The sequence below is a fragment of the Nicotiana attenuata genome, unplaced genomic scaffold (assembly GCF_001879085.1).
Source record: "Nicotiana attenuata strain UT unplaced genomic scaffold, NIATTr2, whole genome shotgun sequence".
NCBI classification, from domain to species: domain Eukaryota; kingdom Viridiplantae; phylum Streptophyta; class Magnoliopsida; order Solanales; family Solanaceae; genus Nicotiana; species Nicotiana attenuata.
Window position 1 is genome coordinate 155,203 of NW_017670270.1, and position 9,714 is coordinate 164,916.

General features: G+C 35.7%; 1 protein-coding gene across 2 annotated transcripts; it reads right to left on the reverse strand.

The window, feature by feature from the left end:
- Nucleotides 1–2,287: 2,287 nt before the first annotated feature.
- Nucleotides 2,288–8,247, reverse strand: LOC109237039 (polyadenylate-binding protein-interacting protein 7). Of its 2 annotated transcripts, none has more exons than XM_019403281.1 (7): nucleotides 8,142–8,247; nucleotides 7,976–8,024; nucleotides 5,860–6,763; nucleotides 4,736–5,186; nucleotides 4,568–4,638; nucleotides 3,485–3,609; nucleotides 2,288–2,978 (listed from the first exon to the last, which is right to left on the reverse strand). In XM_019403281.1, the coding sequence occupies exons 3-7, from the start codon at nucleotides 6,631–6,633 to the stop codon at nucleotides 2,678–2,680; spliced, it is 1,722 nt and encodes a 573-aa protein (XP_019258826.1). In that variant the 5' UTR covers nucleotides 6,634–6,763; nucleotides 7,976–8,024; nucleotides 8,142–8,247; the 3' UTR covers nucleotides 2,288–2,677. The 2 variants fall into 2 exon arrangements, with proteins under 2 accessions (XP_019258826.1, XP_019258827.1); XM_019403282.1 differs by having other exon boundaries at nucleotides 8,158–8,243.
- Nucleotides 8,248–9,714: the final 1,467 nt, after the last annotated feature.

Below are 9,714 nucleotides of genomic sequence, written 5' to 3' on the forward strand. Positions count from 1 at the left end.
GAGGGNTGTCAGTTAACTTCAGAAATGCCGAGTGAAAGACAATGCAAACCAAAAGGGGGACAAGATCCACAAGAAGGCGTTAATTCCTATCTATCAGCTGTTGTTCGAATTGGTAAACAAAGTTCTACTGTCTCGAGCTGAGAGAAGGTCAGTGACTTCTAAGTCTGACCTGTTCTTGATGGAGCAACTGGATAGCTTTACTTCTGTAAGTCTTCATGTTATTATGATTGAACACATGCAAAAGGTAGCCACCTTCAAAGATGGTAATCATGGCCTTCCCTACGGGTTTTTGCTTACGCGAGTGTTTAAATTCTTTGAGGTGACATTGGGGAAAGGCAAGGTGGGGACTAAGAAGCAAACTTTCTCACAGACGACATTAGAAGAATGCGAGTGCCTAGAGAAGAATGGGGGAGTAGGAAGTACATCAACCTCTTAAGCAAGTGGCTCAATTTTGTTAATTTTGTGAAAGCTTTCTCATACCATTCAGAAGGCAAAGTCTCCTCATGGACTTCTTCTGAGTAGTGATAAAACCGCATCAATCCACTTCTGTTGGCAATCAAAATCTGAGCTCGAGGTATAAGGTTCCTCATACTACTCAATGCCATTGTAAGGCTAACTTAAAGTAAGCATAAACCATGCAATTTAAACGACCGAGAACTGCTTTGTGATCTGTTTATGCCAATTGGATCCTCCATTATACAATTAAAAACCAACCTGGATTCGAAATTCAAGATATTTAGTCCAAATCATTCTGTGCAGCATTTCGTCGATCAGCTTGTGAGCATATATAATCTTCAAAAAAAACCCATAAGCTGAAGCGAAATCGAATATTAGATTACAAAGCATGCCGAACCGCAGAAGTTGTTTTAGTTTGAAACATCTAAATTTTCAATCATATGTAATTGCAGGACTGGTGAAGAAGGAGAAGAACAAGAAGAATACAGAAATTTAATTTTGAAAAAAGAATGATGTGCGTACCACATCGGAAGAAAAGAGTAAATCCAGACTTTGTTACAGTATAAAAAGGGAAGCACTGGCTACAACAGAACTCACGCAGCCACGCAGTGAGCACAAAGCGAACTATTCTTTCGCCTTTTACTAAAGAATACCGTGTGCGCGCTGCATTCAGTGGCATACGCCTATTTTTGGAGGGGACCTCTTTACTGAGTTTCCCTACAATTCTAGTTTCAACTTCTTTTATGCATATGTTTATAATCTTTAGATATTTTCAATATTTTCCCAAAAGAAAACTCTTGGTTGCAAGGGTGGTGAAACATTCAAAATTACTCACAGTGAAGGAACGGAGTACTAGTTTATGTCAGGGAATAATAGTTGTCGCATAGAGCTGTCCAAGAAAAATTTCTTAGAGCCGTCATCAAGAGCTACAAATCTTAGTTACTCTCTGGAAAACACGTGGAGAGTCACATTAATCTTATTGTATAGCTAAATAAGTAAAATTCGTAAAAGGAAAGAAATATAAATTGACATAATTTTTGTATAGCAAATGTGTCCGAATTTCCTTTAAAAAAATAAGTGAAGACTAGTTTTTAAAACAAACCAAATGAGAAAAGAGAAATCTAAACTAGAACCATAACTATTCCAAACCAACTCTAATTGCTCGTTTGGTAATCATGATAAGGATGTTGGTTATCAAGATAAGGATTATAATTGAGACTTGATAATATTGTCAATATTGTTGGTTATCAGGATAATGATTATAATCTTGAACCTTGAGACTTGATAATATTGTAGATAAAAGAGAGGACTTTTAGCTTCTGTCATTGATCCTAATGGTCTTTTTATCTGCGATACTGACATAGGCTACTAAAAAAGTTACTACCACTATCTTTTATCTGTAATATTAACATAGACTGCCGAAAGGAGCTACTTAATATGGGGATTACATGGCTTGTTAAATCCTTAAGTTTCAAATGCACGAGTTAAGACCTAAGCAAACCTCTACTTAGAGTCGAGTTTATCTTGTCGAGTGATCCAAACACAGTTTGCATGTAAAGGAATTAGATAGAAATCCCTTAACTATAACATTCCTGGTCTGTGGTTCTCACCATCTAAATGTAACCATACAACGATAATTTACTACTCATAATCACGATAAGCTAACGGGGGACAAACTAATATCTTGGGGAGTTGGCTGTAAATTAGTAGTGCCACTCACATGGTCACAAATTGGGTTACAGCTTTACAAGGTTCCACTAAAACACACATGCATAAAATGATTACTCCAAAAGAAACGACGTTTTACCCCCGACCTCCCTGCAACAATAACTTCGGTGGAAATGCTCTTCCAGAGCCACTGAACACTTTGATGAATTTGAACTTTCATGTGAAAGAATTCTATCAGTTACATCGGCTAATCAAGATAAAAAGGAATGTGAGAAAGAACCCAAGTTACAAAAATTACAAAATGGCAGGGGGCCGATGCAGGTCCCCACAAGCTACAAAAAGGTATCCTTCTATTCAACTAAACCTTAATGATACAATTTTCTTCCCCTTTTTTTTCACTTTTCATTTTCCCCTTTTTCCAGAATTTGCACTACTCTTCCGTTTCCCCCATTTACAGGTACAACAATTTTTTTTCTTTTCTCCCACCCCTCTTTTCTCATCTGATGGATTTTCTAGGGTAATGGTGTGTCAAAAACTCCTATACCTTCACGACTCAGTATATCACAACTCGGAGAAGCCCCGGTTGTGGCTCAGAGTAGTCAAGGCTCTCCTCTAGCAGGTAACGCTGGACAGAAATGGGAAGCCTAGCAGGAGTCCGCGAACCCTTTGTATGGTGTCCTGTTCCAACGCAAATGTAAACCTGTATTCGCTGGTCTGCTGATCTGGCAGCATTTCTCAACACGGACAGCTCACGCTTAAGGACATGAATAGCTTCACTAACATGAAGCCCATGCAGGTCTATGATTCTCTCTTGTCCTCTCCCATTTCCCTGCATCTCTGGACTGACTGGATTCCTGTAAAAAAAGTTATGCACACAAAGAGACACCTAAATAATCACATTAAAAAATTTCGTTGAGGAAAGAGATTTTATCAATGTTGTTTTTTATGGGGGGGAGGGGGGTGGTGGGTGGAGGGACTGATGCACGAAACTTCTTCAGCGGGATGTTTTGTGTTTACAGGTTAAAAGCTCAATTAGCATGAATACAGTTCAGCATTGGCATCCTCTCTATATGTCATTTTGTGTCATTGCACAGTGAGAAGCTGAAATGCACAGCACCTGACAATTGCAAGAGCTACCAAAGCAGCACATGCATGAAAATTGAAAAATGCTGGAAATCAACAGGAAGATAATTTGACTTCGTGTGGAGCAGAAGAATTGGCAAATCGCTGTCTGAGTGAGATTAAGATTGTGCAAATTCTAGAGTCTAAAATTCTGGTTAAAGGGCATCACCAGCATATAAAAACATTAATATAAAGAGTTTGGGGTGCCAGACTATTCACGTGGAGGATAAAAACAGACCTTAGGCGATATATAGATTCTTGAGCCTTCCCATGAGCTGCCTTCATCTGCATGTTGTGCAGCTGTCCTTTGACACTCAGTTCTTTGGCCAAAGCCTTGTTACCAATAAGGTATGCCTGACGAGCCTACTCATAGACACAGTTGCAAAGATTAAGGATCTGGTAGTGCCGCGTAAGAGAGCCAAGCTAACTTGACAAGATCATATTGGAATAAATTCCTGCCACAATGATACTTAATCCTAAAAAGAATTTGTGATGCAGTGAAGCTAAATATCAAATGTTACTTAGGTGCAACAACCAACATATTATTTTTGGAAGTTGAGTAACAGCCAACACATTACGATAATCCTACAATAAGATGGCCTTATCAATTTGCAATAGTCATAGTAAAATTATGATTAAATAGGAAGTGCGGACAATCACTTCTAATCTTAAAGTCTCAGGGCTTTGGTGCAATAGTCGTAATAACATTATGATTAAATAGAAAGTGCAGACAATCACTTCTAATCTTAAGTCTCAGGGCTTTGGTTCAATGGTAAAGATGCAAGCATAACATGTGAGGGTTAAGGCACACGTCACGGGTTTGAATCCTGCCATAAACAAAGCCTGGTATTAATGCTGGAAGGAGGGTCGAACCAGAAGCCCAAAGGGGATTTCTCCAATATTAAAGAAAGGAAAAAAATCACTTCTAACTTCACCATCAGCACCTTTAAGAACTATCCAAGGATCATCATCAATTATTGGTCCCAATTCCAGGTTAACCAGAAGCCCAAAGGGGATTTCTCCAATATTAAAGAAAGGAAAAAAATCACTTCTAACTTCACCATCAGCACCTTTAAGAACTATCCAAGGATCATCATCAATTATTGGTCCCAATTCCAGGTTAACTTACCTTAACAAGTAAATTATACATGTATTCATTACACATTCGTGGTATTCTTTCTTCTTTCTCTTGTGGATTTTCAGGGAGAAGAAGGCTAATGTACTATCCCTTGTGGCTTTACATACTAGTACGAATGCAAATTTAAGTGAGTTGACATTTACACGTCTATCAACCTTTGCAATCATTATGTATACCACATACCTGTTCAAAGTATGCATTACGTAAGCGTGCATGGTCACGAGCCTCTTCCCGCATTTCAGAATATACATTTGCTGCAATCTCAACAAAGTTAAAGAGCATAGACGTGCAGAAATTATTTTCCTCATTGAACATTCAAAAATTATACTGGCTGCTTTAGGAAAACATTACCAACTGCTTCTCCAGTTTCAAGCCAAACGGGAGCTGCACGTGTGGAACCTCGGCTCTGCAACCTATCACCATAAACTCCCCTGCTCTGTCCACCAGCGTAAGAACTAGCCAAGGCAGATGAATTTCTACTTGATCCAACAGTAGCATCAGCTACTCCAGTCCTATCATACTTCCATATGCTAGAGTCCTGAGAGGCCATCTTTCTGACAGCAGATGCAAAATCTGTAGCACCTCGTGAAGGGATGGAAGATCCAGATCTAAACAGAAGGGTGTTTTCTTTTTCAGAAGACCTATAGGGGTTGACATTTTGTTGAACATCATTGCCAGAGTACTTTAGGCTGCTGTTTTGACTTTCTGCCACAGAGAGAGCAGGGAAATCCAGAGCGCTAAGATTTGGAGCAGATAAGGCTTTTGAATTCATATTTTGATTCAACCCACAGTCAACTTGAAGCTGTATAAAGTGTGTTGAGCTATTAGTACATAATCGAACGTCCCAAAGTACAGTCTTCACTGGAAATTCAATCTCCAAAACTATCAGATAGATGATGACGAAAAGTTTCAACATTCCCTATATTGTGTCCATTACCGATATTCTGTTCAGTGCACCTAATTTGACTGAACATCCAAATATTTGGTATAATCTAACAATATTTGCTTTGGACTCAAGACAATCTGAAAAACACAAAAATGACATACACTACTAGGACACTGGGACTCAATGATGAAAGCCAATTGATTAAACTATTTTTTCTTTTAGATAAGTAGCTGATTGACTAAACTTACCACATATATTGTAGAATTTTCAAGACAATTATAAGCATAGAACACTTAAACATCACGTGGAGAAAAATCCGGATTCCTCTATTTAACAAGACACGGGGCTCAGATAATTCTAATCCCTGATCAATACTTCCCAAAAGTTGGATATACTCAGAGGAAATAAATAAATAATAATCAACCAGTAGGTCATATAGACAACCAAATCCCAGCCTATAATGGTTAACAGAATTGCATTACTTTAAGGTAATAGATCAAGTCTTGAAGAATAGAAAGGCAATTGCCTTTTTGAAGTTAATACAATTGTATGCTACTGTATCCATTAAGATTAAGAAAGTTAACCATACCTCAAGCTGAGTAAGCATTTCAATTGTCAGATTCAAGTCACCTCCACTGGCATAGTACACCTCTGCAACACTTTCAGCAGCAAAACCAGGAAATTGAGAGGCCAAAAATTCAAGAGGGTTTACATCTGCTTCAAAAAATGGTTGCTCATTAGTCATGTCCGCAAAGAAGCTATTTCCTGAATTCCCATTATAATGAGGCCCCTCCCTAATATTGCCGAAAGGCTGGTCATTGGTCAGAGATGGCTTGTCCCAGGGTTTAGCAGGCAGATGAAAACTAGTTGGGGATGCATCTTCGCTAAAAGATGTAATAGGATATCCCGTCTTTTCAGCAAAGCCGGTCCCATTAACCCGAGGAGAGAATTCCTGCTGGTCCTTCAACATAAAGCCACTGCCAGTTGAGGCAGGGAATATTGAAGCTTCACTGACATCACTTATTGATAATCTAGAAAATGGAAGATTGCTGACTCCGTGAGAATCTTCTTCTCCCACGACATTGAAGTCCGGCGTAATATCATCCGGGAGCTGGCGACGCCAGTACTGGTGGGCTTCATCATCTGAGTTATTCGAAACAGATGACTCCGATCTATCTAGTACAGCTTTTCCCAGAGTTGTGGTGGAGTTAGAAAGCTTTGCCGCATCTGTACTGCTAGTGCTACCTGAGGGTGATCTGAGTGCAAAGGGAACAAATTCTGCAGCATTTGGATTCAAGCTTGTCGCTTTTGCTAAGGTTAGCTTTTTGTCACTGGTAGGAGTCCCTTTTCCTGTAAAGCTCATTCTTTTCTTTTCGTTACTTTTTATTTCCTCTTTCTTGTTTCAAGTAGGTTAAGAAAATAAAGGGTATCTATGCGTAATTAAACTTCTAATTATAGGAAGATGCAACTATGCAATCCTTGTCACCCAAACCCTGCCAAAAAGAAAGAAAAAAGCTTCAAAAACTTAACTCCTTTATCAACATCTTTAAGTCCAAAATATAAGATAAAAATAATCATAAAACAACTATGACCACTTTTCATAGGCCCAAAGCCGAGAAGAAATGATCGACATCAGTTTTACATTATTACTACAACAAGAATCGGATATTAATCATACAAACAAACACAAATAGAGTCTAAAGGTTTGTTGCATGGCCAATGAAGTGGGTGAAAACTATGAGAAACCAAGGTTCAAATCAATGTTGGACAAAAGACACTAAGTGAATTCTTCCATTCGGCATAAGCCATAGCGGGCAGAACCGCATAATTACTTGATGACTCAATAACTTTGCTAGTGGGAGGTGGCATGTACCCGGTCGATTAATCGAGTTGCGCAAAAGCTGGATCGGACACCACCATTGTATAAACAAGGGAAAACAAAAAGGAACAAACACAAGTATGAACAAATAGCTTTAGGTGGTCCGATAATACTAACTCATTGCATGTCGTGTATAGGTTCATCAAAATTTCGAGTTCACTATATATTGAGTTACTTCAATCAGATAACTCATCATCCACCAAGTCTTGCATTATAATCACATTAGACATGAATAACATCTATAATCAATCAACTGCGCTCTGATCGTCAGGTCGGCTGTATGAATCCCTGTATCCAACCCAATCTATTTCATATCATATCATTCCAATAATAAATAATTTCGCTAATAATATCTACAACTACGAGCATAAGAGTGCAAATTCGTTCAGTAAACCACAATTAGCAAAACTTGATGTCAATTGTACTTACACATCTCCATATTAAAACATAATAACATTAAATCCTAATCATAGAAGCAAATAATTCAATAAACCTTATCTTTTTACCAAAATATTCCAACAAACTAGTGATACTTTGATAAATTTTGATCATGCAAAACAAGAATTTACTAAACCTCACTTCACCAAACTATTTCAACAAACAACAAGAATCATCACTAAAATAGACTTAAAAATCTTATATATACCAAATAAACAAAAATTAAACTAAAAACAAAAATTTCACTGCTCCAAGACCAATAATATCCAGAGATCTCCATGAATCGCAACAGAATTTGAAATTTAACACAAAAATACAGAAAAAAAACAACAATTCAACCAGAAATAGTGTAAAAATCATAAGATCTGAGAGAGATATAAGAATATACCTTTACGTAGCTCGATTATGGACGAAACATAATCAAATGGATCCATTAGCTGCAGATGTTGACGATAAGGTTTTTCAGATTCAACAATAACACAGCAGAGATAAAAAAAATTAAAAAAAAAACAAAAATTATACTATTGAAGAACAAAAGGAGTCAAAAAGTGTACATAACAGAAAAAATACAAAGGCAAAAAGATATGAGAATTCTTCTGCTTCGCTGTTGTTCTTCGATGTCTTAGCTGAGAGAGAGAGAGAGAGAGAGAGAGAGAGAGGTTAAGGTTTTAATTTTAATTTTAGTTTTGTTGTTTCGTTTACTCTCTACTATATACTAACTAATNTGTTTTTCCTATCTCAATATATCTAAATATCTATCAGTATGTTTATCTATCTGCTATTCTACTGCTCTACTAATTCTAGCTTTGCGTTTTTCTTTTTCCTTTTTCCTTTTTTTTCTATTTCTTTCTCCTTCTTTTCTGCCTGATTTAATTTCATTTTTCCCTTTTCTTTGTTACTTTTTAGCTTTTAGAAAATCCATTCTTTATGACCACATAATAAAAGGTCAAGTGAAACCTCAACCCTGCGCCACTCAATATCAACCCACCTACCCTTCAGTACTTCCCCCCAAGCCGCCTCCTCTTTACACTAATATACTACTTTGATTATTATCATACATATGAGAGTAACAAAAGAATTATATATTTTTAATCGCTTCTAAAAATAATAATTGATTAAATATAGTATATATTTTTTATACTTACGTAAATTACATAAAACATATAGTTTATATAATTTTCGCGAATGCAATTAGTTTTCGACTAGTCAATTTTTGTAATTTGCTACTAAAAAAGTTTGGGTTATTTTTGTAGATAGTTATTGAACTTTAGTGTTAGAAAAATAATATCATAAAATTATTTTTTATCTTATTAAAAAGAGTTTAATATGCTTGAGTTGCTCAAAAAACTAACACTTTTAATAAAAGATTATGAGACTCGCTCGCAATATCATCACTTTTCGCACAATAAATTCACTCTAAAAAAACAAAAACAAAATATAATAGTATAAATATTTTTAATATATATATATATATATATATATATATATATATATATTAAAAAACTATTGGAAAGTTGATAACGAGTACTATTTTATAGAATAGGATGATTTCAATTTTGTAATCAGTATATTTTAGTTTTTGTTTAATTTGAATTTTTTTTTCTTCTAAGTATGGATAGTCAAAAATTTACTCATTGATTCCTTAAATTTTTTGAGATAGAATAACATATACAAAATATTGACGCGGCAAATGACGTGTCGTATTTTGGCATAAAAATTTGTTATTTCTATTCATTTATTTTTTCTAAGTAATTCACATATTGTTCAGTTATATAATAACAAAATAATAATTTTATTTTTATAATTAAAGTCTAATAATTACAAATATAATTAACTATATAAAATTCTTTTTGTCTTAAATATTTAATATATTTAGCCTTTCATATTAAATTTATTAATTTTCAAGACCAACTTGTTATAACTCGACAATTCACCGGACAACTTCTTATAAAATCACAAGCAAAGAGTTCATGTAATGTCCACCAAAATTGAAAGTATACGGCCTCACATTGAGTGTCGTAGTTGATATTCAAATAATGTTATTTGTTAAGTTTTTCTTTAAAGTTTGATTTTTGTGATTAATTCGACTCAATTAGAACAATATTTGGTCTTAGCATATTAAAGTTT

Excerpts from the sequence above, each read along its gene's own strand:
- LOC109237039 (XM_019403281.1), bottom strand. The coding sequence starts at position 6,633 with ATGAGCTTTACAGGAAAAGGGACTCCTACCAGTGACAAAAAGCTAACC. Across the intron at positions 3,610-4,567 it reads GTAATGCATACTTTGAACAG|GCTCGTCAGGCATACCTTAT; the intron begins GTATGTGGTATA and ends GTCTATGAGTAG. Across the intron at positions 2,979-3,484 it reads GAATCTATATATCGCCTAAG|GAATCCAGTCAGTCCAGAGA; the intron begins GTCTGTTTTTAT and ends CTTTTTTTACAG.